The sequence below is a fragment of the Notamacropus eugenii genome, chromosome 1 (assembly GCF_028372415.1).
Source record: "Notamacropus eugenii isolate mMacEug1 chromosome 1, mMacEug1.pri_v2, whole genome shotgun sequence".
In the NCBI taxonomy this organism is placed as follows: domain Eukaryota; kingdom Metazoa; phylum Chordata; class Mammalia; order Diprotodontia; family Macropodidae; genus Notamacropus; species Notamacropus eugenii.
The window spans coordinates 481684919-481712865 of record NC_092872.1 but is presented as its reverse complement, the minus strand read 5'-3'; the positions used below and the strand labels follow the sequence as shown (position 1 = coordinate 481712865).

The window sequence follows — 27947 nt, the reverse complement described above, 5'->3', positions numbered from 1 at the left end:
TGTGTGGGAAAACTGTAAATACTGAATTCTAATTGGTCCAGATTGTGGGATATGTGGAAGGGAGTACTATGAGGAAGTTAGATTCACAGGATCATAGGGTCAGATCTGGAAGGGACTTTGCAGGCCAATGAGTCCACCCCCTCATTTTATAAATGAGGTACAAAGGAATTAAATGACTTGACCAGGGTCATCCAGCTGACAAGTATCTGGGGCAGGATTTAAAATATGCTAGACTGAGTACCAGCTTAAGGTAGTTTTACTTTACTCCTTAAGAAGCTGATGTGCTGCAGGGTTTTGAGCCCAGGAATGACATTTCCTATGGCCAGCTCTTGTCATATATTAGACCACAGTGCATAAAATAGAAAAGAAATGATGGAAACATTTCCCAGTACTCTAACTTCATTGTAGTTTTAAAGAGGATAGAAGTACATACTAAGAAATTATATATATATATAAAAACATGTCACAGGACACAGCCAAGATGGTTGAATAAAGGCAGGGACTTGCCTGAGATCTCCTAAATCTTCCTCCCAACAATTTTAAAATAACATTTCAAAATAAACTCTGGAGTGGTGGAACCAACAGAAAGATGGGGTGAAAGAAATCTAGCCCAAGACAATTTAGAAGGTCAGCAGGAAACATCTGTTTCACTAGGGTAAGAGTGGAGCTCAGTCTACTGTAGGCAAAACCTTGACAAGCCAGCAGCAGGCCTTGGGAGTGACTGAACCAGAAGTGCTTCTGGAGCCCCCAGCCCACAAACAGTAAAGAGATCAGAGAATTGGTCAGAAGGAGATACAGTTGACCCTCTGCTGGCACTGGGAGCTGGACTCTGTTGCATTGCTCATACAGGTCACAGTTCCAGGGTAAAAAGAAGCACTGGAAGAAGCAGGGACCCTGGTCACAGTTCCAGGACAGAAAAGAGGGTTTGGGGTCACTCACAGACCAGAGCACAAGCCAGGAGGGAAGTGACCATACCTCTCCTTAGATCATACTACCTTGAAAGAACTGAAAACTTATAGACCCCCCCAGAGCTACCTCTGAAAACAGGAACATGCAAAACCTGATGCTTGGGAAAATGCCCCCTCAACCCCAGAAGCAGAGTCCAACTTTAACATAAAGTTAAAAATCAAGAAATAGGATAGAAAAATGAGCAAACAAAAAAAGAACCTGACCACAGAAAGTTACTATGATGACAGGGAAGCTCAAAACACAAACAAAGAAGACAACTAAGTCAAAACAGTTATATGCAAAGCCTAAAAGAAAAATATGAATTGGTTTCAGGCCCAGGAAGAGTTCCTGGAAGACCTAGAAAGGATTTAAAAAATCAAATTAAGAGACACAGGGGAAAACATGGAAAAATAAATGAGAGTGATGCAAGAAGATTATGAAAAAAGAGTCAACAGCAAGTCACTTAACCCCAATTGCCTAAAAAAAGAAAGACTAGGTCAAATGGTAAAAGAAGCACAAAAATTCACTGAGGAGAACTCCTTAAAAAGCAGAATTGGCAGTAAAAGAGGTACAAAAATTGACTGAAGAAAACAACTTAAAAAGCAGAATTGGCTAAATGGAAAAGGAGATGCAAAAATTGACTGAAGAAAATAATTCTTTAAAAATTAAAATTGGATAAGTGGAAGCTAATGACTTTATGAGACCTCAAGAAACAGAAAACAGAAGAGAATGTGAAATATCTCAATGGAAAAAAATGACCTGGAAAACAGACTGAGGAGAGATAATTTAAGAACTATTCAACTTCTTGAAAGCCATGATCAAGAAAAGGACATAGGCATCTTTCAAGAAATTATCAAGGAAAATTGCCTGATACACATAGAACAAGAAGGTAAAATAGAAATTGAAACAATCTACCAATTACCTCCTAAAAGAGAACCCCAAATGAAAACTCCCAAGAATATTATAGACAAATTCCAGAGCTCCCAGGCCAAATAGAAAATATTGCAAGCAGTCAGAAAGAAATAATTCAAATATTGTAGAGTCACAGGCAAAAGATTTACAGTATTTACATTAAAGGATTGAATGGCTTGGAATATGATATTTAAAGAGAGCAAAGGAGCTAGAATTACAACCAAGAATCACCAATCCCTTAAAACAGAGTATAAAGCTTCGGGGGGTAAAATTAATATTTAATTAAACAGAGGATTTTCAAGCATCCTGATGAAAAAGACCAGAGCTGAAAATAAAATCTGACTTTCAAATATAAGATTCAAGAAAAGCATGAAAAGATAAACAGAAAAGAGAAAAAACGTAAGGGATTCAATAAAGTTAAACTGTTTACATTCTTACATGGGAGGATGATACTCGTAACTCCTAAGAACATTATCATTATTAGGTCAGTTAGGAGGAGTCTACATAGAGAGCATGGGTGTAAGTTGACTATAATGGAATGATACCTAAAATAATAGAATTAAGGGGTGATGAGAAAGAAGGATGACTCTGATGGGATGATATCTAAAAAAAAATAATACAGAGTGAGAAAGAGGGATGCACTGGAAGAAGAGGGAGGGGGGAAGTAGAATGGGGTAAATTATTTCACATGAAAGAAGTTCGAAAGAGCTTTAATAGTGAGGGGAAGACTTGGGGGGGGCAGTGGACATTGAACTTTACTCTCATCAGAACTGGCTCAAAGTGGGAATAACAAGTAGGATGGGAAGGAGTCATGCTGATAGAGGGGAGAGCAGATTGAGGGAGACAGTGGTCAGCAGTAAAACATTTGTGAGGAGCGACAGGATGAAAGGAGAGAGAGAGAAGGACATACAGAGGGAAAAAACAAGATGGAGGGAAATACACAGTAATCATAACTGAAAAAATTTTTACAGTAATTGTTTCTGATAAAGGCCTTATTTTTCAAATATATAGAAAACTGAGTCAAATTTGTAAGACTAAGCCATTCCCCAATTGATAAAAGATCAAAGGATACAAACAAGCAATCTTCAGATGAAGAAATCAAAGCTATCTATAGTCATATGAAAAAATGCTCTAAATCACTACCAACTGAGGAAATGCAAATTAAAACAACTCTGAGATATCACTTCACACCTATCAGATTGGCTAATATGACAGAAAAGAAAAATGACAAATGTTGGAGGGGATTTGGGAAATTAGGACACTAAAGCACTGTTGGTGGAGTTGTGAACTGATTCAACCATTCTGGAAAGCAATTTGGAACTATGTTCAAAGGGTTATAAAACTATGCCCTTTGACCAAGCATTACCACTATGAGATCTATATTTCAAAGATTTTTTTAAAAAGAGGAAAAGGATCTGTATATATAAAAATATTTGTAGCAGTTCTTTTTGTGGTGGCAAAGAACTGGAAATGAAGGGGATGGCAGAACAAGCTGAGGTATATGACTGTGGTAGAATATTATTGTGCTATAAGAAATAATGAGCAGGATGCTTTCAAAGAAAACCATGGAAGACTTTCATGAACTGATACAAAGTGCAATGAGCAGAATCAGGAGAACAGTGTACAAAGTAACAGCAATACTGTATGATGATCAACTGCGAAAGCCCTGCTATTCTCAGTAATACAATGATTTAAGACGATTCTGAAGGACTTACAATGAAAAATGCCATTACCCCTCCAGAGAAAGAAAGGGGAATCTGAATGCAAATTGAAGACTACTCTTTTACCTTGTTTTTCTTGGCTTTCTTTCACAATATGACTAATATAGAAAAATATTTTGCATGACTACATATATATAATCTTTCTCAAATTGCTCACCTTCCCAATGAAGGTGACAGAGGGTGAGAATTTAGAACAGAAAATTTCTTAAAACAAATTTTTTAAATTGTTTTTACGTGTAATTGGAAAAGAATTAAAAAAGGAAAGAAAATCAAAACAGGTTACAAAAAATTTAAGGGGTAAAAATACAAAGGTTAATGGCTCCCGTGTTTAATTAAAATCAGCAAATTTTGAAGGTCCTTTCTGGTTATCCAAGTCATAATTTTAAATTAATAGGGACATATCTATTTCTGCAGCTTGTTAAATCAACTGTGAAGCAAAATAGCAGGAAGGACTGCTTTACACATACCCATCTAAAATCCAGAGGCTGGAAGTGATGCCACTCATTTTCACAAGGAAGTGTTATCTCTCCCCACTCAGGGACAGGATTTTGTGCTTCCAATTCAGTTTGAGGTGAAAAATCACACTCAAGTAGGGAAATGAAATGAGTCATTCTGTTAAACAGTAATCCTCCCAACCCCCACATGCAGCTAAGTCCCTGGAATATTGAATACCAGCTTCTCTACAAAACATTAACCCTACTTAGAGTTGGCTTGCTAGGCAATTGGAAAACCAAAACCACTCATTTTAGGAATGAGTTGGTTGCCACTAAATAAGGACATGAGTTTGTTAACAAATAGTTTTTCACACTGCCACTCGATATCAACAGGAAAATCTCAAACTTGTTAAATTAATGGAGTTTCAAGCATCAGGAAAGAGGCCACAAAAATAAATGAACTTACCTTTTCCATCTGTTGCTGAGGCTTCTTGTAAATGTCTTATTGACCTAAAAATAAACATTCAGTGAGCACAAGTTAGCATTTCTTTTCTCAGGCTCAGCCATTAACTAAATAACTTGAGGCAATTTCTTTAATGTTTCTGAACCTCAAATACATAATCTCTAAAATGAAGTGAGAGTGGATCAAATGGTCTTTAAAGAAAGAATGGATTTGAAATTAGAATTCTAGAACTGGAAGGGACCTCTGAGACCATCAAATACAAATCACATGTGAACACAAATTTCCTCTATTACATATGTGACAAGTGCTGTCCAGGCTTTGTCTGAAGCCTCTAGTGAGGGCAAACCCATTAACTCCAGGGGCAGCCTGATCCACTTTTGGAGAGCTCTACGCATTCGGAAGGTTTTCTTTACATCAAGCTTAAATCTGTCTCTTTGCAACTTCTCTCCTTGGCTCCTAATTCTTTTTTTTTTTTTAATTATTTTATTTGTTTTTGGTGTTCTGCAATCATTTCCATATATCTTAGATTTTTTTCCCCTCCCTCCTTCTCCTTCCCCCCTACCTCCCCACTCTCTCCCTGGGACAGCATACAATTTTATATAGGTTCCACATATACATTCCTATTAAAAACATTTTCACCTTAGTCATGTTGCATTGAAGAATAAAAATGAATGGGAGAAATCATAAAACAAAACAAAACATAATACAAAAGAAAATGGTCTGCTTCATTCTGAGATCAAGTTCCATAGTTCTGTCTCTGGATGTGGAAGGCATTTTGCCTCAAAAGACCACTGGGAATTTTTTAAGTTCTTGCACTGCAATGAGGTACTAAGTCTACCAGAAAAATTCCTCGCACACTGTGGTTGTTGCTGTGTACAAAGTTCTCCTGCTTCTGCTCCTTTCACTCAGCTTCAGTTCATATAAGTCTTTCCAGGTCTCTCTGAAGTATTCCTGTTCATCATTTCTTATAGCACAATAGTATTCCATTACATTCATATACCACAATTTATTCAGTTATTCCCCAAACGCTGGGCATCCCCTTGATTTCCAGTTTTAGGCCACCACAAAGACAGCTGCTATAAATATTTTTGTACATGTAGGACTCTGACTGCTAATTCTGCCCACTAGGAACAAATAAATTCTAATTAGCCCTTCAAATAAGGTTGAGTTTTTTGTTTTTTTAAAGGAGTGAGGAGCAGAGTGTGTACATGCTGAAGGTCCTTTTGATGAAGAGGAAAGAAAGAAGCATTGATGTAGCGCCTTCTATGTTCCAGGCACTGAGGGAAGCACTTTTATCTCATTTGAACCTCACAACCCGGTGCTATAGGTGCTGTTATTATCTTCATTTTACAGTTAAGGGAACTGAGGCAAACAGACATTAAGCAACTTGGCCAGGGTCATGCAGCTAGGCTGTGACTGAATTCAGTCTTGAACTCAGGTCTTCCTGCCTCTGGACACTGTATGGATGCCAGTGTAGCCAGTGGATATACATCAGATATCTTCTTATTTCTTCTTTAAAAAAAAAAACAAACAACCAACCAAAACAGTTTTATTGACATGTTTTGTTTATGCATTAGACATTTTTGGATGTAACCATACTGCAGGCTAAGCTTCTAGCAAGTTCACAGTTTTAAATGCAATAAGCAAGTGTGCAAAAAACATAGTGAAAACAACTTTAGTATGACAGGATTAAAAAGAACAAGATTCCAGAGTTAAAAGGATATAAAATGCTATGTCCACAGTCAACAAAGCAGAGAATAAGCTGGAACAGGAAGACATCAAACAGCATCTAACTATATTCCCCCAAGCCCTTTTCTATTTCAAACTTCCAAGTGTGTACAAGCCCTCCCTGATGACAGTCAAGCTTCAACCACAAACCCCCTTCGCTTGCCCAAGGAACAAAGAAAAAGAATGAAGTAAAAACAACTGACAGATTCAGCAAGTCTAACAGCATATACAACACTACACCAACTCCTACTCCTCCAAGAAAAAGGTTTTTTTATCTCCTCTCAGGGGCCAAGATTGGTCAGCGCAATTACAGAGTATTCAAGAGCCTTTCAAGCCGCTGAACACAACTATCAGGTTCCCCTCTTGAAGTCTTTCCTTCTGTATGATAAACATTTCTATTTCCTTCAACCAGTCCTCACATAGCATGACTATGAAGACCTTCACCATGATGGTAGCCCTCCTCTGTACACTCTCCAACTTAGAAAGGTTACTGCTAATGATGCACCTGGAAATTAACACAGCAGATATGGTCTGACTAGAGCTGAACAGGACTATCACCTCCCTTGTTCTCGACTTTCTGTTAGTCTTAAAAGAGCCTAGATTGCATTCACTTTTTTTGGCTACATACTGTATCACCTTGCTCACTTATACCAAGTTTACAGGTAAAAACCTCATGTAACTTGCAGATGAACTCTTGTGTGGTGAGGTCTCTCATCTTATACTTGTGAAGCTGATTTTTGTTTTTAAACCCAAGGTTAAGACTACTTAATATTATTAAATTTCATCTCATTAGATTTGACACAATGATCTAAATGGTCAAGATCTTTTTGAACCTTAACTGTCCATCCAATGTGTTAGCTACCTCTTCAACATTTTGTCCTCTGAAAATGTGATAAGCATGCCATTCTATACCATTATCCAAATCACCGATAAAAATGTTAAACAGTACTAAACCCACCATGAGGTTGGCGGACACCAGAATTCCTTCAAAGAGAATTCTAAGCATCAAAGAACCAAAGATTCTTTGGTTCTAGCCATTAAACCAGGTCTGAACCCAGTGAAATGAACTGTCACTGAGGTCACACATCTCCATGGCATGAAAGACTTCTCTAAAACCTGGGCACACTTTATCTATCTACATCATTCTTCTAATTTGGGGCCAGCAAAATATAGCCTAAGGGCCAAATTCAGGGGCTGCCTAACTTTATTTTTAAAATGAAAAAAAAAAAATTCTGCATTTAAAAATAGGCTGCAGAACATAGTTTGCTGAATCCAATTATGATTTTTTAAAATGTTTCATTTCTATTTTTTTACACAAAAAGTTATATAATATAACAACCATGTCTGACTCTACCAAGAGGATGAGCTGGTATTTCATTTTCTGTCTCCTGGAATCAAGGTCAATCATTGCTTTTAATCTGAGTTCAGCTGTCTTTTAATGACAAAGAATATAAATAGTTTCATATTTTCTCATAAAATTCCAAATAGTTTTCCAAAACAACTGGATCAATTCACATCTCCAACAGTGAATTAATGTGCTTTTCTTTCCATAGCATTCTAACAGTATTTTCCATCTTGTATCATTCACCTAATTTGATGCTTTACTTTGCATTTCTCTTAAAAGTAGGGACTTCTACCATTTTTTCATATGGCTTTTGATAACTTGCATTTCTCCTTCTGAAATTGTTTATATCCTTCAATTGTTTACCTACCATGGAATGGCTCATAGTCTTATATTTTTATGTCAATATGCCTTGGATATCAGACTTTTATCAAAGATGTATGACACAAAGATTTTTTCCCTCACTTCACAGTTTCTCTTCTTGTTCTTGCTGCACTGATTTTGCTCAAGGAAAAGCTTAAATTATTTTATATAATAAAAACTACATATTGTGTCATTTATAAGCAATCAATAAATCTACAATCATTCATTAAGTGCTTCCAGTGTGCCAGGCACTTTGCTAGGTTCTGGGGAAACAAAGATAAAATACAATTCTTGTCCTTAAGCAACTTATGTGCTGTCACCAGGACAACATGTATAGAAATATATAAATAAAATAAACACAAAGTAAATTTGGGGTTGGGAAGGACACTAGTCGCTGAGAGCTAAGGAAAGGTAGCATGTGGAAGGCATCCCTCGTTTAGTTATGAACTCTTCCCCTAGCCAAAGTTTGGAAAAGTATCTCCTATCATTCTCTGCTGATTTTTTTAATGACGTGGTCTTTTACGTTTAGGTCAATTATTAGAAGCTTATGCAAGCACGAGATATTTTCTGCCAAAATGCTTTCCAGTTTTCCCAGGAGTTCAAGTCAAATGTGGACTCTTTTTCAATAGTAGTTTCATGGTGTTTTTAGGTTTAGTAATCACTGGGCTACTGTGATGTTTAACTCTGAGTCTTCCTTGTTCTAGCTTGTTTCACTGACTTATTTTTTCTATTTTAATAAACCAATACCAAATAGATTTCATGATTACTAACACATAATTTAAAACCCAGTAATGCTAGGTTCTTTTTAACATTTTGTCATGATTTTCCTTGGGATTCAATATTCTTCCAAATAAATTTTGTTATTATTTTGCTAAATTCCATAAAGTAATCAATTGGTAATTGGATTGACATGTCACTAAAACTGTAAATTATTTTAGTTAGTATTGTCATATTTATTAGATTGGCATGAACCAAGGAAATGTTTCTCTAATCACTGAAGTCTTCCTTTATTTCTATAAAAAGTATATTGTAGTTGTATCTATATATGTCATGATTATTCTTAGTAGGATCATTGGAGTATAGATTTACGGCTGAAAGGAATCTTAAAAATAATTTAGTCTGATCTCATCATTTTAAAGATAAGAAACTTTCAGTTCATAGAATCACATTTTACCAAATACAGTGTCTTAGTTTGAGTGACATGGAGATGCCCTCTGCTGGTTAGTTAGGAAAGTCAGCAACTGACCATTTGGCCCTGTTTAATAGTGAAGGAAAAATTCTGACAAGAGCCAGGATGTGATTTAAAAAAAAAAACAACAGAGATTATAATTAATTAACAGTCTGTTGTTAAAAGAAGACCTTAAGATAATCTAACATTTACCAATGGGGAGAATAAGTCGTCATAGCTTATATCCAGACTGGACATACTAAGTAGTGACAGAAGCTACCCTAGAGCAAAGCCTGATAGTTTACTAACCAGATAATGTCTTAGTGCTCTATTCTTTTCACAGTTAAAATTTCACTTAACTCATTTCCTAAGGATGTCTTAGTGCTATCTGATTCACCTCTATTCACCTGCAGCTAATTTTCATAACTAAGTTTTAAATTAAATACACCAATACGGTACTATTTCTAATTAGACAAGGCCCTGGTTTGTTTTTTTTTCTGGATTATGATCTCCACATAGCTGGCACTCTTCACTTATAAAAAGAATAAAAAAGAGTAAATGTGTCTATGATAACACCAATTCTTTAGCATTTAGTGATTCTACCCATGGATCCTTCCTCCCCCAATGTTATAGCATTTTTGAGAATATGTCATAATGCAGTAGTGTCAAACTCAAACGGAAATGGATTCATATGGGCTGCATTTTGGCTTAGAAAACCCCAAATTAACAGTATCTATATTGTAGCCTTATTTTTTAAAAATATTTTAGAATTACATTTTAATCTGCTGGCAGCACTGGGAGTGTTTGCTTCTGTGAGTTTGATACTTCAAGTGTAGTAGATGTAAAGTAGCCTGAAAGTCCTGGATTCAAGACCCACTTCTACCATATTTTGTCTGTGTGACATGAACAAGTCAACAAACCTCTCAGTGCCCCAAGCAGCTCTCTGAGACTAAAAGCGCCAAACAGCTGCACATATACATTAGTAGAGGGAATTTCCTCACTGGGAGTTCTCTACACAAATGAAATCATAGGTCTGGACCAAAAAAAAAAAATTCCTCAAAACTAAAACAAAAAACAATTTCCAGGGTATTTATTTAAAAGAAAGAAAAATGTTAATCTACCAGCAAGAAATTTATTTCTTTAACTCCATGGCTCCTTCCTGAGACCCTCCCACTTGAGAGATTCCTGGCAGTGGAAATGAAGCCAGATAGGTAAGTAAATAAACAAATTTTTCTGTGACTATAAGGGTGTAGCATCAGTACTCAAAGCTAATGTGTGTGTTAAGATAACAGTGATAGGTGCGAAATGCACTTTAAAGCTTATAAAATACTTTGCACGAATTCATTTCACATTTTATCTTTGAAATTAACAGCAATCTTTCAGAAGGCAGATTGGAAAGAGATCAGACCAGGCCCACGAAATACAATGAACTTAACCTATTTAAGTATTAAGCTCACCACAGAAGTATCACACCTGCCTCATTCACACCATGCTCTAACCAAATGAGTTAAGCTGTTTCCTCCATCATCTGCCAGGCCCCCTAACTATGGGTGTAGCCCACGACTCTGTTCTAAGCTCTCTTCCTACTTTGCTCTGTACTGTATTCTCTTGGTGACTTCACTGATGCCCATCTATTTTATCATCCTCTCTAAGCAGAGGACTCACAGATGGACATAACTAGCCTCAGTCTCACATCCAGTTCAGGAACTGAACTCATCTAGTTCCTTCTGCCTTTTGGATATTACAAACAATATCCCAGAGACATTTCAAATTCAAAATATCCAAAAAAACCTCATTTTATCTTTCTTGCCAAACTCTTTCTGCTACTGTACTTCCTATGTAAGTCAGGGGTATCACCATCCTTCAGATCTCCTAGGTTGGCAACCTCAGCATCATCCTCAACTCCTCTTTCTCCCTAATCCTACATAAACAATCAGTTGCAAATTTGCCGTTTCTACCTCTGCAACATCTCTCACACCTGATCCCTTCTCTCTATTCATACAGACACTACCTAAGCTTGGGCTCTCATCCCCTCTCACCAGTTTTAATACCAATAGCTTCCCACTGGTTTTCTTACTTCAAGTCTCTTCACACTCAGATCCATGTTCAACAAAGTTACCAACAGGATTTTCCTTAAACAGAGATCTGACTGTCACTCTTCTACTCAATAAATTGCAGTGAACCCCTACTACCTTCAGTATGAAATATGAATTCCTCTATTTTGGTTTTTAAAGCCCTTTACAATTAAACCCAACCTATCTTTCTAGCATCCTTACACATTACTCCCCTTTCTGTACTTTATGGGCTCCAACTAAGTTGGTTTTTCTGTTCGTCACACACAACACTCCATCTTTCATATCTGTATGGCCATCAACTGTGCCTGGAAAGCATGTGCTCCTCACATCCATCTCAGAGAATGCCTCATTTCCTTCTTGAAACAACCAAAGCACCTTCTATGAAGGCTTCCTTTCCTGAAATCCGAGAGAGAGAGAGAGAGAGAGAGAGAGAGAGAGAGAGAGAGAGAGAGAGAGAGAGAGAGAGAGAGAGAGTGTGTGTGTGTGTGTGTGTGTGTGTGTGTGTGTGTGTGTGTGTATGTGATCTTTTGTCTTGGTATCCCCAGGACCTGGTGTTGAACCTTACACAGGAGTACCCTAAAGATCACTTACTTAACTACATGAAACATTATACCTATTATTACCTTACGGCATAGTCTTTAAATCATAGCAAATTAAAAGAAACAAATCTAAAACCTAATTGTTTTTTTTTCCAGTTTGCTCAGGAGAAGGCCAACCATTCTGAAGGTGGTTTTTTCCAGGTTGAAGAAGTTTCCATGCTGAAATCTGTCTTTAGTTTATTTTATCTATTTCATTTATCTTCTTGGTAAGAAAATGCTCTTTAATGGAGCTGTTTTATCTAGGAAGTGTACACTCTGTCACTAATGAGCCTGCATTTTCAGCCTTCTGTCAATGATAACTGTAACTGTCCAGATGAGCACAGACTTTCAGACTCTCCAAGCTGCAGATGGGGCACTCCTGGGTTACTCACCACACCACTGGGAAGAGTATGGCTCCACAGCACAGCAGATCCACCAAGAACAAAGCATCTTTCCACAAACCATACTCGGTTGTTCCCTCCTCAGTTGATTCTATGATGATGTAAGCTACATTTGCCAGGACCTGCAGAACATGATGAATCACTGAATTCTGAAGGGTCACACAAAGCAGCAGACCCAACAGCAGTAGCCAAACAGGAGAACTAGACACCTACTCCTCTAGCTCCCCACCCAATGTTTGTGTTTCAGACAAACTGGGCCTCAGCTCAGGTTAAACTTCCCAGTAGGTGAGCAGCTGGCACTTTACAGCCCAAGGCCACAACTTCTACACTATACAGATCCAGGATGACCTTTCCATGGGTCTCAGATTTTTGGATAAAGAGGTTCCTCTAGGTTTGATATTGTGAAAATTGTGATATTAGTGACATAAGAGGGGTACAAAATGAAAATCATAGCTCCAAAACTCCTGTCTCTTCCCTCACATGAAAAAGTTAGTTTTAATTCATTTCAAGGCACTGTGGTGAGTGTCAAGGATACAAAGACAAAACGAAAAATACTGTGTCCTCAAAGAGCTTACTGAGTCAAGAGATGAGGGAGAAGAATCAAGAAGATCGAAAAGATGGCACATGAAGTAAGATTTGAAGACAAGGTTTCTGAAAAGCAAAAATGAAGATGGAGTGCACTGCAGGCCTGGAGAAGAGTTTATCAGAATGCAGGGAGGAAAGACGGAAGCATGTCAACTTTGGAAAATGGCTAGAATGTAGAGTTCCGGGAAGCATGAAACAGGCTGGAAAGGAAAGAAGCAAGACTGTAAAGCACTTTTATCCTGGAGGCAAATGGAAGCCACTGAAAGTTGTTGATCAAAAGGGTGACATGGTCTGACTTGTACCTTAGAAAGATTATTTTGGCAGTTGTTTGAAGGGTAATTTGGAGTAGGAGAGGATGAAATCAGAGAAACCCATCAAAGGGCTATTGCAATAGCCTAAGTGATGAGGGCCTCAAATACTATGTGGTAATTATATAAATGGAAGGAGGTGGATGGAGAAATGTTATGGAGGTAGAATTGACAAGACTTGGCAACTGAACAGATATAAGAAGTGAAGAGTCAAGGATGACTCTGAGGTTATGAATTGGGGTGATTGGAAGAATTGTCATGCTCTCAATGAAAATAGGGAAGCCTGAAGGAGAAGCAGATTTAGGAGATGAGGATAATGAGCTCTTTTTCAGATGATGTTGAATTTGAGATACCTATGGCATAGCTAGGAAAAGATAAGCAGTAAGTAGCTAACAATGCGTGAGTGGAGTTCAAGCTGGATTAAAGCTAGATATACAAATCTCATCTGAGGAAACACCTGTATAAAGATAAATGAACTCACAGGAGTTGAAGAGATCTCCAAGAAGGCATGCATAAAAAGAAAAAGGAGAAAAGGCACAGAGACTTCCTACTCTAAGGAGACAGAAGACAGAAGAAGCATTGGAGGCTTCAAGACAGGCAAAAAGATTTGGAAGGGTTAATGGTAGGGTGGGGTAGAATGTTAGTCATGTGAAAACAAACCCTTTGCTGCATGGTGGAGAAAGCTCAGTTGAAATGGTGGCATAACTTCCACCAATGGTATTCAACAGTTTGGAAGTACTTATATTTATTTTGTATGCATACATGATGTCTCCCCTTACACAACATAAATTTCTTGAGGGCAAGGCCTTTCTCATTTATATCTTCATTCATCTATTACCTAGTATACTGTCCAGCACATATTAGGTACTTAACAAATTCCTGTCAACTAACTCATCACTGTGGAGAAGGCAGATGGAAGACAGAGGTTCAAGGACAGAAGGAAGAGTAATCCAGGGTTGAGGACTGACAGGACAGAAACAGCAACAAAAAAGGGAAAGTCAAGAGTGAACATGTATAACTGAACTGATCAACAAGAAATTGGGTCAAGACTGTGAAGAGAAGAAAGCAAGGCCAAACAGGGAAGGAGAACAGGATGAAATGGAAGGACTGGAAACTCTAGTAGGATGAGTAGGTTTAGGAACAATAAGGCCAAGCAAGAAAGGAATTCCTGGGTTAAAAGTCATGGAAGTAAAACAATAATGGATCATGATAAACTCTAAAATAGAATTGAGGTGTGTGCGTGGGGGTGGGATCAACTGAATCTGCAAATGATGGTAAATGGAGGATTCTTATGCACTGAGAGGTCAGGATACCTGAGAGGACATAAACGTGTATCATTAAAGTTCCCACGTATGAAGATAGCACTCAGGATGGAGAGGAAGACCCTAAGCTAGGTACGGGTAATCCTTGAGAAAGGAGGGAGAGTGATCTGGACTCCATGTGATTATGGGAAGATGGCTTTAGACTAGATGATACAGATGGATGCGGTGAACCTCAAAGGCACTGTTGCTGAATTATACTGTCGGATGAATAATACGGAAGTGACACAGTGGGAATAAGGAGTATGCCAACTACTTTTCCTGGTCCAATGCGTTACAGGATGTGAGAGAAGAGAACAACCAGCACGAGAGGGCGGCCAGAAATGCAGTGTTTTCTGGAGTGAGTAAAAAGATGGCAAGAGTGTGAAAAGAAGAGCTTAAAGATGACACTGCTCCAGCCACTCTGGAAACAAGCCAGCTCTTTCCATCTGATTAATTTTTGTCTGAGCATTCTATTCTTCAATTTATGACGATGTTTTAGTTTGCCATCAGTAGTTTCACTTCCTATGAATAATGTTTCAACTGGGAGATTTATAACAGCAGCAAAAGATCATGAAGTAGCTTATGGTCTGAAGAAATTTACAATTTAAATTTTCCAGATTACTCAAGATACAGTGGTCATGTAACTGTTTAGTATCATGAAAAATTACAGCTCCAGAATATCTTTCTTGACTTTGCCCTGACATCCCCAAATTACAAAAGTAAATAGACTGTGCTATTTTAAAAATCTTAAGTGTTATTCCTTTTCTAAAATGGATTAGAGATGATTTATTTTTATGATTCAAGTAAAAATTTGTTTCATTTTTGACAAATACAAATTATTTTGAAATGCAGTATTTTCCTAACTCCCAATTTCTTTCCCATATTTTTCTTTCAGAAGTCCTTTCACTAAGGTCCAATGAATCTTAAACTTATGTATCTCTTGTTTTATTATATAAATTAAGAAGTGAAAAACTTAATTATCTGTTAAAGCAATAATTTCACTTTGTCTTGCAACTAACATTTGCAGCCAGAGAATCAAATTGCTTTCCAAGCTTGTAGGTATTGATGTGCCAGATACTCTTCCTAGAATGCCATACTGCACATACAGCTTCTGTGCTCATATGTGTCTAGCCTCAGCCAGTTTCAGAATTAGAAGTTGGCATTTTAGTATCAAAAGTTGATTTAAAAGTCTAAGTAAGTGAAAAAGTGTCTTCCCTTACTTTCTTACCCAGATCAAAACTGCAATTAATAAATAAAATTTGCACTTCTAAATTAGAGGTTGGTAAACCAAGGCTTCAAGGGATATCGGTGGTGAGGTAGAGCTGCCTCACCTGCAGTGGGATGACAATCATAAAGATCTTTTTGTCTTTATCAGAAAGGATGTGTTTGATGAAAGCCCAGCCAGTACCAATGAGTGCAATAGTGATGAACAATAGTGCACCTTTCAATCTGAAAAAGAAATTTTAAAGATTTTAAACATGCCAACAAGTCTCACTGTGTCCAATAATATTTTAAAGTGCATTTCATTACTTCATGGTTTTTTGCGGAAAGAGAGATAAATACATAATGGTGGACTTCCTTGATATACTTTATTCTTCTTATTATTATCCACTTTCTCATTTTATCCAGCAGCCCCAAAATAGTAGCACCAGGATCTGGCACTCTTCCATGAGTTTACCACTTATCCTACGAGCTCTCAAGCCTGTATAACTATTTGTTGAATATACTGACAACTTTTCTTCACTAAGACAGAGAGGAAGCATAAATGCCACATAAATGGGTAATCATGTTTATGGCAGAATCTTACACAGCATTTCATAGTAGCAGTATTTAATGGACTATCTTAAAGGATACTTACAGGTGTGTGATGTAGTAAACAACAGCCCAACCCTCTATTGGAAATCCCTGAGAGGAGATGTAGTGGTAATCAATCTGAAATCACAGAGCACAGTCAATTCAAGCCAAGTTTTCACTTAGAATCCCATCCCATTACATACATAATTCCACTTAAAATAACACATAGATAATTTAACTATTTTAATATACTGTTCTACTCTCTCAATACAAGGTCATTTCACTGGTCACATTCAGCATGTGATTACACTGGTAAAATGTCAGGCCAGTTTCATAAATCCTATGCAAGGGTAGAGTGTTACATAACTAAAAACTCACATAAGTTAAAGGGATCAAAAAGGACCATACAGACCTTCAGGCAGGTGAGTGTGAATTACTCAAAAGAGACAGCTGTCTTTTCTTAAAGATACTCAGAGACTATCTCTCAGTAAACCTCCTCACAAGCCCTCACTAAAGAAATGTAAACACATCCTTGGAACCAACTGACCTATATCGAGATTAGCACACATGGAAAGTAACTAACATTTGTTTCTAGGCTTATCTTTCCTAATAAAAAAGATTCATAAGCTATGGCACGAATTAATTTGAAAAAAAATTCATTTTTTCCACAACCTGCAAGTCATATGCCTTATGATATATCATCCAGATCAGCAGACAAAGAACTCTCTTATGTAGGTCCTAAAAGGATAACTAGAATATCAACACAGCTTGCATTTCCTTTCTCTGAGGTCTTAAATAGACAAATTCCCAACACAAAATGTATCTATGCAGCAGCAGTCCTGAACTTTGAAGAAGTGCAGGCATTACACTGATCTATGGGCACCCAGAAGGCCCTGAAGGAATATTTGTGGATTAATCAACAATTCTTTTTTCCAGATTATTATAGGGTTGAGACATTAAAAATCCAACTCAAAGTCTACTTGTAACTTGCAAACATCCTATATGCACAAAGCATTGGCTTAATTTTGATGGCTGAATTGTTAAAAAATTCATTTATATATAAACAACAGCAAGCATACTGAAATACAAACTAAATGGTTCTGTCTTACCATTAATTGCATGCCAGAAAAATGAAAATGCAAGCAAGAATCACAGTAAATGATGGAAATAATTCAGTAGATGGCACTCTCACCTCAGGAAATATCAAAAATCAATATTTCAGAAGGCATTTAGAAGAGATGCTGTGCTACAGGTATGCAAAGAGGTTTTATTATGTGGAGGAGTCATGTGCATTAAATTATGAAGATCTTCACTAAAAAGGGATTCTATTTATATTTGTTACCCACTTAAGCCCTCTTTCTTCAGGGTAATTTACTCATCCACTCTTTCTATTCACTTACAAAACAAGGGCACTATTGTAAAAGGAACATAAAAATATATTATACATACTGCGTGGAACACCAGCGACAAAGATTTTGTGAAGGGGAGGGCTGCCATCAACCAATGAATCTTAAAAACATCATTCCTATAAAAAAAGAGGGGAAAAAATTGAGGAAGCATCTCACTATCTCATATGGAGCAGCAAAAGGCTACAAACAGATTAATTTGTTAGAAATACAGTGAATGAAATCTAAAGGAAAAAAACTGAGCCACTACTCAACTAGTGGTTGCCATAATGAATTCTTAAAATCACCTAAATTACTGAGCACTGTCTACATCATGACTACAATAGTCAGCAATGTGGAAACAAATGCTATAGAAAAGAATTTGTCCTATAATTAAGCTAAAGGCACAACCTAGAATATTTACCTTCCTGGCTATTTGGGTCAATTTCCCATCTTAAGTGTATACTTGAAAGTTCACTAAAGGATACAAATCAGATCAATTTCAAAGGCACACCACTAGATGGCATGAATATTTACATGAAGACATTCAGCCCACAGTATGCTAATTAAGGCAATTCAAGGCCCTAACAGTTGTACTGCTTACTATCATTCTTTTGCCGTAACCCTTTCTGGTAGTCTGTCAGACTACCAGACACCTTCTCTTTCTTTACCTTCCAGCTCTCTCCTATTATTCAGGATATAAAATGGAGCAATCTCAAAAAGTGATTCCTTTCCTTTCTTGAACTCTCCTAGTGCTTGAGTTGTATTAGTCTTAAGCACTATGGCATTGTATTCTATATTACCTCTTCTGTTACATATACCTTAATCTCTAGCCTTTCCCAGATCGTAATCTCACTTCAAGTTGTTGTTTATGTTTGTCCTTCCTTTTCAAAGAGGACCATAACATCAGGAAAATGATGACACGACTTGCACTTGACTTTGATTTGAGTGAGGGAGAGCTTTCTTTCTTTCCCTCTGTCTTTCTTTCCCTCTGTCTTTCTTTCACTTATATTTATGATCCCTTAGACACCTATAAAAGTACCTCACACATATATACTACTCCATAAATGTTTGTTGAAGTAAAGGGATTGAGTTACACTGGCAAAAAGAAGAATCTAAAGCAATGATAACCCCTGTACCACCAAACTCAACCATCATATAAGATTTCACTTTATCCCTTTAGCCTCAAAACTAAGCACGAGAAAAGACTGACATAAAAGGAAATGTTTTAATAAAGATCAATTTTAGTCATTTAAAAAGTTAGCAAGACAAAAAAAATGTATACAGAGAAAAAGGAAAGATACAGTTGTGGGGAGGTGGGAATCTTTGTTTTAAGCATTTAATACAAAACTGACATTTCAAATCTGTAAAGAAATGATACAATTCTAATAGTAAGATCCATTTTCCTAATAGGTAAGCAGTCAAAAGATTGGAACGAGCAGCTCTTGAGAGAACACATGGGGGGGAGGGGGGAGAAGAGCAGAAGGTGGAAATCAGACCTTTGACATTCTGTATACTTTCAGAACTCCCAATATGGAGACCCATCCCTTCAATGCCCTACTGGCAACTGTTTTGCAATTTATAATTTTAAAGTTGCCTAAGCCACTGAGAAAACATATAATAACCACTTGAAAAACCACTTAAAATTTCTAACAAAAAAATGCAAATTTAAAACATTCTGAGATACTATCTCATATTCATTAAATGGGCAAAGATAGTTCAAAATGATAAAAGTCAATGCCAACATGGCTATGGAAAAAATAGGTACATTATTAATACTAGCAGTGGAACTATTAATTGATACAACCTTTTGGAAAACAACATAACTACATATAATAAGAGCTAGAAAAATGTTCTTACCACTAACCCAGTGATGCCAATAGCAGAACTACCCTAAAGATAATTTTTCAAGGAGAAAAAAAAACCCTTTCTAAATAAAAATATTCATAGCAATATTATTTATAATAGTAAAAAAAAATCAGGAAACAACCTTTACATCCCATGACAAGGGAAAAGCTGAATAAAGAATAGTATATGAAAATGATGGGAATTATTGCACCATAAGAAATGACTCAGATGAAACTATAAAGATATAGGGAAACCAAGGTCCTATAGAATAAGTTCAGCTATTTTTCAGTCACGTCTGACTCTTTGTTGACCCCATTTGGGATTTTCTTGGCACAGATAACTGGAGTGGTTTGCCATTTCCTTCTTCAGCTCATTTTACAGATGAGGAAACTGAGGCAAATAGGGATAAGTAACTTGTCCAAGGTCACACAGCTAGTGTCTGAGGTTGGATCTTCCTGATTTTAGGCCTTGCACTCTATCCACTGCACCACCTAGCTTTCCCATAGCATAATGAATAGAAATCTAGCTTCAGAGACAGAAAGACCTGGGTTCAAGTGCTGGCCTGTCTGACTCTGCATAAGTCACTGAATCCCCAGTCCCCACAAAAGTTCTCTGACTTTAAGTTGCTGAGCAGTTGCTAACTAGCACTGGTAGAAAGGATTTCTTTATTAGGAGATTCCCTACACCAATGGAATCAAAGGGCTAGCCCTTTAAGAAAAAAAGGGAAAAGTGGAACAGAGCCCATTCCTGTGTCCTTACTTGAAGCATTTCTAATTTGGTCAGCTTTGCCAGAGCCTGGGCTTCTCTGCCCATCTGCCAAGGGTCACCTCCACAGCATGATGAAACTCTGTTGTAGGACTTTGGCAGAGGAGTAATAACAGCAGCAACAATAATTTTTTTTTAAGTTAAGATAGTTCAGAAAGGGGCACAAAAGGAAGTTTCTGTTATTTTCCTAAAATTAACATACATTAACAATTGTAAACAAAAGATGTTTACAGTTTCATGTATTTCTTTTGTCTGCGTGTATGAATGGATTTTTTTGATAGTTACTAAATATAAAACAAATTTAACTATTTTATAGTCATAAATCATCTGAATTGACCTAAGTGAAACAATGACTATCTTAAAATCTCTCTGCTGACTTCCAGTCTTTCATCTACAACTGCCTTTCATTGCCTTTCAGACATCTCAAACTGGATATCTAGTAGATATATGAAACTAAACACATCCAAAACTGTACTCACTATCTTTCCCCCTAAACCCTCTCCTTTTCCTTCCTTCCTTCTTTATTACTGCAGAAATCTCCCAATTTCTCAGACTGAATCCATGTTTAATTCCCTACTATCTATCTATCAGTAAACATCTATTAAGTGTCTACTATGTGCCAGGAGGTCTGCTAAGTACTGGGGACACCAAAGAGGTAAAAGACAGTCCCTGCCTTCAAGGAGCTTACACTCTAACGGGGGAGACAAGACAAAAACAAATATATACAAAGAAAGCTATATTCAGGATAAACAAGAGATCATTAACAAAGAGAAGTACTGGAATTAACAGGGGTTAGTTAAGGCTTTCTGTAGAAGGTGATATTTTAGTTGGGACTTAAAGGAAACCAGAAGTTAGTAGTCAGCAGTGGAGGGAGAGCATTCCAGGCATGGGGGATAGCCAGGGAAAATGATGAGAGAGAGGGTATCTTGCTCATGGAAAACCCCCTCCACATCCAATCCGTTGACAAAACCTGTCAATTTCACCTTGGCAACATCTCTCAAATATGCCCCCTTCTTTCCTCCGACACTGTCACTACCCTGGTATGGACCTTCACATCTGGACTATTATTGCAATAGCCTGCTGGTGAGTCAGCCTGCTTCAGGTACTCCAATTAATCCTCCATTCAGTCAGTAAAGGGTTTTTTCCAAAGTTCAGGTCTAATAATCACACACACACACACACACACACACACTCTCTCTCTCTCTCTCTCTCTCTCAACAAACTCTGGAGGCTCCCCTATTTCAGGATCAAATACAAAGTGCTCTGTTTGGCATTCAAAGCCCTTCATAACCTGGGCTCTTCCTACCTTTCCAGTCTTCTCTTTTCCATATACTCTCCAATTCAGTGACACTGTCTCCTGGCTGTTTCCCAGATAAGACACTCCATCTCTTGACTTCATGTATTTTGTCTGACTGTCCCCCAAAGCCTGGAACATTTTCCCTACTCAACTTCACCTACTGACTTCTCTGGCTTCCTTTAAGTTCCAACTAAAATCTTACTTTCTAGAGAAAGTCTTTCCCAATCCCTCTTAATTCTAACAATGCTTTCCCCTTGTTAATTATCTCCTATTTTGCCTGAATATAGTTTGCTTTGTATTTATTTGCATATTGCCTCCCGTGTTAAGATTATAAACTCCTTCTTTGCTTCTTTTTGTACCCCCAGCACTTAGCAAAGAGCCTGTCACATAGCAGGCCCTTAATAAAAATGTTTACTGATTGATTATAACTAAATATAAAGAACTGAGCATTAGAAAAGAAATAGTTCAAAAACACATACATACAAAAAGGAAGCAGATAAGAATACTAAAAATGGCCCCACAAAGTCTTGGCTTTTAGAGAAGATTTCATTTCATCAGTAATACACCAAAACATCCATACTTAGAATAATTTCAGGAAGAAGCTTAAATGTTCAATGCATTCACATATCATAATCTACCTAGTTTATAGGCTTTTAAGCAACAAATATTCATCACTCTCTAACTGAAAATCAATATTCTCATTTCAGCTGGTTATTTAGGGACATGTGGACAAAATTAAACAATGTTACTACACATATGCAGCTGTACTCCCATGAGAAACACATTAAGGAAGTTCTAACAGCAGGGGCTACAGAATTGAGGAAGGGAGTCAAGTAAATAAGCTTTGAAGAACTATCTTCATTTAACAAGCCTTCATTTGGATCAATGAAGAGATTCCACTGCAGCTGTGATCTGAAATGATACTTGCATCTTAAGGCTGGCATCACCCTGAGTTCTATAATGTAATTTCTGCTATTTCAGAAGAAATTTGTGTCGCCTAGATTTTATTAAATATTTGTTTGCTTTTAAAATATATATTAGTAGGAAATACACAAACACCACTAATCAAATTGCAGATAAAAGGGGAAAAAATTAAAAGCCTCTCAGAGAACTGTTCTATTATATACATTCCTATAATCTATATCAAAAAGAAGGGAAGGAGAAAAAACTGTTGAGATTTCTTTCAGTTTAGGAAGTCTGCAAGGAAGATGTAAACATGCCAATGTCAGCTGCTGCTCTGAATTGAGGCCTTCCCAGAAGCTAAACACTTACCTCCGTTTTCGAAGGATATGAATCCAGATGGTCCCAGAAAGGAAGAAGAAAAATGCCATGGAAACATAGAGCTTTGGAAGAGGAATTTCCCCGGCAGAGAGATAACTGTCAGGATTCTTCTCTGTGATCTCAATCTGAAAACAGACCCGAGATACACATCCTGATTTACTTAAAAGTGACACCTCCTCTTATCTCTGGAAATCTAGAGCTTTACTTAAAGAGGAGTTTAAGGATCACAGACCTACAAGGCAGATTCTAATTCACTTTTGAATTTCTTCATTAATAAAGCTTCTACTACTTTACTATATGAGCTAGGAAGAGGTTTTAAATGCCAATCTTTTTCATCTTGCCAATTGGAATAATTCAGAGCTGAGCATAGGTAGGAATATGGTAACTATAAAAATGTCTTCTATTTTCCTTGGTTCACAAAGTCCTTTGGCCATCAATCCTGGAATATTCTTTGTAAAATACTCACATCAAGGCTGAAAGACAATTCATCACTGGTCTGAATTTCACTGACAAAACATTTGTGGAAATAAAGGCTGTAGAGACCTTCTTGGTCACTGGTACTGATGTTGAAGAAAAACTAGAAATGGAGGAAAAGGGAAGTGCATTCAAACTTCACTGAATATACATGGTCTATTTTAAAAATAAAATTATAAATACTACATGGAAAATTAACAAAAACAACCTACTGAAACTTAATGACTGCTGGGATAGAGTATAAACAAATGTGTTTCCTTGTTCTACAATGATTAGAAGCTCACAGGTAAATTCTTATTTTCCCCTTAATAGTATTTTATTTTTGTCCCAATTACATCTGAAGATAATTTTCAACATTCATTTTTGTAGAATTTTGGGTTTTGTAAAATTTTTCTCCCTCCCTCCCCAAGAGAGCAAGCAATCTGATATAGTTATACATGTGTAATCATGTTAAACATATTTCCACGTTACTCATATTGTGAAAGAGGAATCAGAACAAAAGGGAAAAACCACAAGAAAGGAAAAAAAGTGAAAATAGTATGTTTCGATCTGCATTCAGATTCCATAGTACTTTCTCTGGATGTGGTTAGCATTTTCCATCACAAGTCTTTTGGAATAGTCTTGGATCATTGTATTGCTGAGAACAGCTAGGTCTATTACAGTTAATCACTGCACAATGTTGCTGTTACTGCATACAATGTTCTCCTGGTTCTGCTCACTTCACTCTGCATCAGTTCATTCAAGTCTTTCCAGGTTTTTCTGAAGTCTTCCTGCTCATCATTTCTTATAGCACAATAGCATTCCACTACATTCATATCCCACAATTTGTTCTGCCATTCCCCAACTGATGAGCATCCCCTTAATTTTCAAATCTTTGCCACCACAAAAAGGGCTACTATAAATATTTTTGTACATGTGGGTCCTTTCCCCATTTTCAAGATCTCTTTGGGATACAGCCCCAGAAGCGATATTGCTGGGTCAAAGGGTATGCATGTTTTTATAGCCCTTTGGGCATAGTTTCAAATTGCTCTCCAGAATGGCTGGATCGGTTTACAACTCCACCAACAATACATTAGTGTTCCAATTTTTCCACATCTTCTCCAGCAATTATACTTTTCCTGTTTTGTCATGTTAGCCAATCTGACAGGTGTGATGTGATACTCAGAGGTGTTTTATTTGCATTTCTCTAATCAATAGTAATTCTGAGCATTTTTTCATATGACTATAGAGAGCTTTAACGTCTTCATCTGAAAACTATCTGTTCATATCCTGACGCAAAGTCTCTTCTAAATACATGTTTCTAAATTTTTAGTTTTAGTAGTATATATTTGAAAAGTATAAATGTGCTAGAGATGTCAAAGTATATCTAGGAATTAAATGGAAGAATAAAAGCACAATATGCATCACTATCAAGATGTTCTGTCATATACTGGCTAAACTGGTAGTAGAACATATTTAAAACCACTCATAACAGTTGGAAATACAAGGATTTCACAAACAAAAATTTCCAGCTCAATAATCTCAAATCATATGAAACCTGTTTCCTAGAGTGGTCACCAGATACTAAGGGTTAGCTGGAGTGGCTGTTCTGACATAAAGTAAAAACAGCAGTTGCATCAACGATGTGCATTTCAGTGATTGCCACTTAAATAACTAAAGAAAGTGAGGTTCAAGTGAGGCATGGGTTCCCAGGGAGGCCACCAAACTTGCAGTCACCACCTTTTTTTATCAGGTCAAGGAAAACAAAGTATCCTTGTGCAGAAACCCAAATCCAGCAACATCCAATAACAGAAGAGTTAATAATAGCTAACTCTTTTACATAAACCATTTAACTTTTATGCCTCAGTTTCCTCACTCATAAAATAAGAGGGGCCTCCAATGTCCCTTTCAGCTATAAATCAATGATCTTGAGATCCTAGGATAGAATAAACTAAGATTTGCAAAGCATTTCACAAATGCTCTTGCATCCAATCTCCTTAACAACCCTGTAAGATAGGTACTCTTATTTTTAAATTTGCTTTTTGGTGTTCTTTTCTTTGTTTTATTGGTGAGGAAATTGAGGATGAGGGGTCAGTGACCTACCTAGGGATGAAACAGCTTGTGAGTTTCTGAGTACGGATTAGAACTCAAGTCTTCCTAATTCTATGTCCAGCATGCCACACTATTCACTATGTCACCAATCTGCTTCCAATACCATGTAATTGTAAGGAATTAATAAATTCCTACACTTTTTCCCACTTGTTTTAAAGTAACATATCTTGCTCAGTAGTGTCCAACTCTTTGGGAGCTCATGTTTGTTTTGCATTTTTTTTTTTTTAGCAAAGATACCACAGTAGTTTGCCATTTCCTTCTGCAGTGGATTAAGGTAAACAGAGGTTAAGTGACTTGCCCAGAGTGACACAGCTAGTAAGGGTCTGGGGTCACATTTAAACTAAGATCTTCCTGACTCCAGGTTCATTGCTCTATTCGCTGGACCACCTAGCTATTTAAAGTAACATACTTCTATGATATTTCTTTATCTATGACTTTGAAAAGCTGGAAAACATTTGAACTCTTGACACTCACTAGCTGAGTGACCTTGGGCAAGTCACTTAACCCCAACTGCCTCATCCTGGGTCATCTCCAGTCATTCTGATGAATGTCTGGTCACTGGATTCAGATGGCTCTGGAGGAGAAGTGAGGCTGGTGACCTGCACAGCCCTCCCTCACTCAAAACAAAGTCAAGTGCAAGTCATGTCATCATTTCTCTGATGGCATGGTCTTCTTCAGCAACGAAGGACAAAAACACATAAAGGGTGAGGAATATATTATTGGAATATATTATTTTTTTCCTGTCACCTTGAGGAATACTGCACACAAGGAACCTATTAAAGAACTCATTAAGATGAGAAATGATTATAATAAAAACAATAATTACTGTGCATTTAATAGCTATGTGTCTTTAGGTACTTCATTTCACCTTTTTAGGCTTTAGGTCTGTTTCCTTAACTGTATCCAGGTGGCGCAGGGGCTAGAATGCCAGGCCTGGAGTCAGGAAGACCTGAGTTCAAATTTTACAAGCTGTGTTACCCTGGACAAGCTGCTTAACCTTGTTTGTCTCAGTTTCCTCATCTGTAAAATGAGCTGGAGAAGGAAACAGCAACCACCCCAGTATCTTTGCCAAGAAAATCTCAAATGGGGTCATGAAGAGCCAGACATAACTGAAACAACTGAACAACAACAAAGTTCCTTAACTGTAAAAGGGGAGACTTAAAAAATAATCTCTAATGCCCTCCAAATTTTGACAATCTATGATACTATGATTATTTTATTTTAGAAGTGCAAGTGCTTTAAAAAAAATTAATCATCAGGGCAGGTTAGGTGGTATAGTGGATACAGCATGAGCCCTGGAGTCTGGAGAACCTAAGTTCAAATCTATCTCAGACACTTACTAGTTGTGTGACCTTGGGCAAATCACTTATCAATTGCCTTAACTAAGTCAATTGACTCAAAAAAACCCCATCCACTCAGTTATTTGTACTGAGTTGCTTTCCTCACCCCTTTAAAAAAAAGTCCACACAATTTTGTTACGGAGGATGATTGACTGGGTAAAAGAAGAGGATGTATTCAGAAATAAATGTGATGTAACCATAAAGCACTAATAAAATTTTTAAAAATTTAAAAACCATCCATGAGATTCTAAAGTTAACTCTCATAAAACCTTTACAAAATAGAAAAAATTAATTCAAAGAGAACACCTACCTGAAATGAAACTGCCCCTTCATTTATGTGAACAGGATAAGAGTTTTCTCCTGATACCTAAATGATACAATAAGTCATTTCAGGCTGGTAGCAGCAAATTAAAAATTATGTTAAAATAAAAAGTTCCTTTATTTTTTTTTAATCTCATCTATCTCAAGCCCTCAGAAACCCTCTGTAATTGTTTGCTTGTCCTTCCTATAAAGCTCCTCAACAGAAAATTCATTCAGCATTTATTATTATCAAAAGTATTGATATTATTAACTATTATTATATTTAGTAGTAGTAGTATTGATATAATTAACTATTATTATATTATTATGCCAGATACTGAACAGTGCTTGCTCCCAAGGAGGTAATAAAGAGAAGTAAACAAGAGAGACAGTGGAGTGCTGCGCTCAGAGAGCTAGTCTAGGGACCAGGAAGACCTGGGTTCTTGTCCTATCTCTTAAAGCATACTGGTTGTGTAAGACTGGACATGTGTTTCACCTTCTCAATGTGCAACTCTAAGTTGCAAAGAAGGCAGTAATCTGAATTGGTAGAAGAGATCCAAAGACCATCCAAAGAGATCCCAAGACCAATGAAATAGCAGGTCCAGTGCCTATCCCCTATATACAAGATACATGCAAAGTGGATGGCAGTGAACTTTGGAGGGGAAGGCTTTAGTGGCTGGAGGGGCGGAGCTGGCAGCCAGAAAAGGCTCTTAGGAGAAGGTGGTCTTTGAGCTAAGTCTTCTGAAAGGTGGCAGGTAAAGAAGGAGAGCATTCCAAGCACAGGGTACAGCAGTGTGCAAAGGCACAGATAGAGGAGGAGCAGCATGGTACGTGGAGCAGCAAGTAGGAGCATATGACAGAATTTACAGTCAATTTCCTGAAAAATATTCCTAAATAGTCTGGTGCCTAATCTAGCAGACATCAGAATGTGAACTTCTTTAGCATAAAGAGGTTTTCCTTCCCATCTCCCATCTTGTCGAGCACATATAATAGGTGTTCAGCACTTTCTGAGGATCAATTATAGACAAGTGAAACAGTAAACAGA

At 37.2% G+C, this 27947-nt stretch overlaps 1 protein-coding gene across 3 annotated transcripts in view; it reads right to left on the bottom strand.

The window, feature by feature from the left end:
• Positions 1–27947, bottom strand: part of GPR107 (G protein-coupled receptor 107) — a 91251-nt gene that overhangs the window by 43871 nt on the left and 19433 nt on the right. For all 3 annotated transcript variants that reach the window (XM_072632712.1, XM_072632708.1, XM_072632709.1), the window contains exons 7-14: positions 26913–26969; positions 23164–23274; positions 22689–22822; positions 17571–17646; positions 16186–16259; positions 15659–15776; positions 12125–12255; positions 4482–4525 (exon numbers count right to left, since the gene is read on the bottom strand). In XM_072632712.1, the coding sequence (XP_072488813.1) occupies positions 4482–4525; positions 12125–12255; positions 15659–15776; positions 16186–16259; positions 17571–17646; positions 22689–22822; positions 23164–23274; positions 26913–26969 (745 nt within the window). The remainder of the gene's footprint in view (positions 1–4481; positions 4526–12124; positions 12256–15658; positions 15777–16185; positions 16260–17570; positions 17647–22688; positions 22823–23163; positions 23275–26912; positions 26970–27947) is intronic.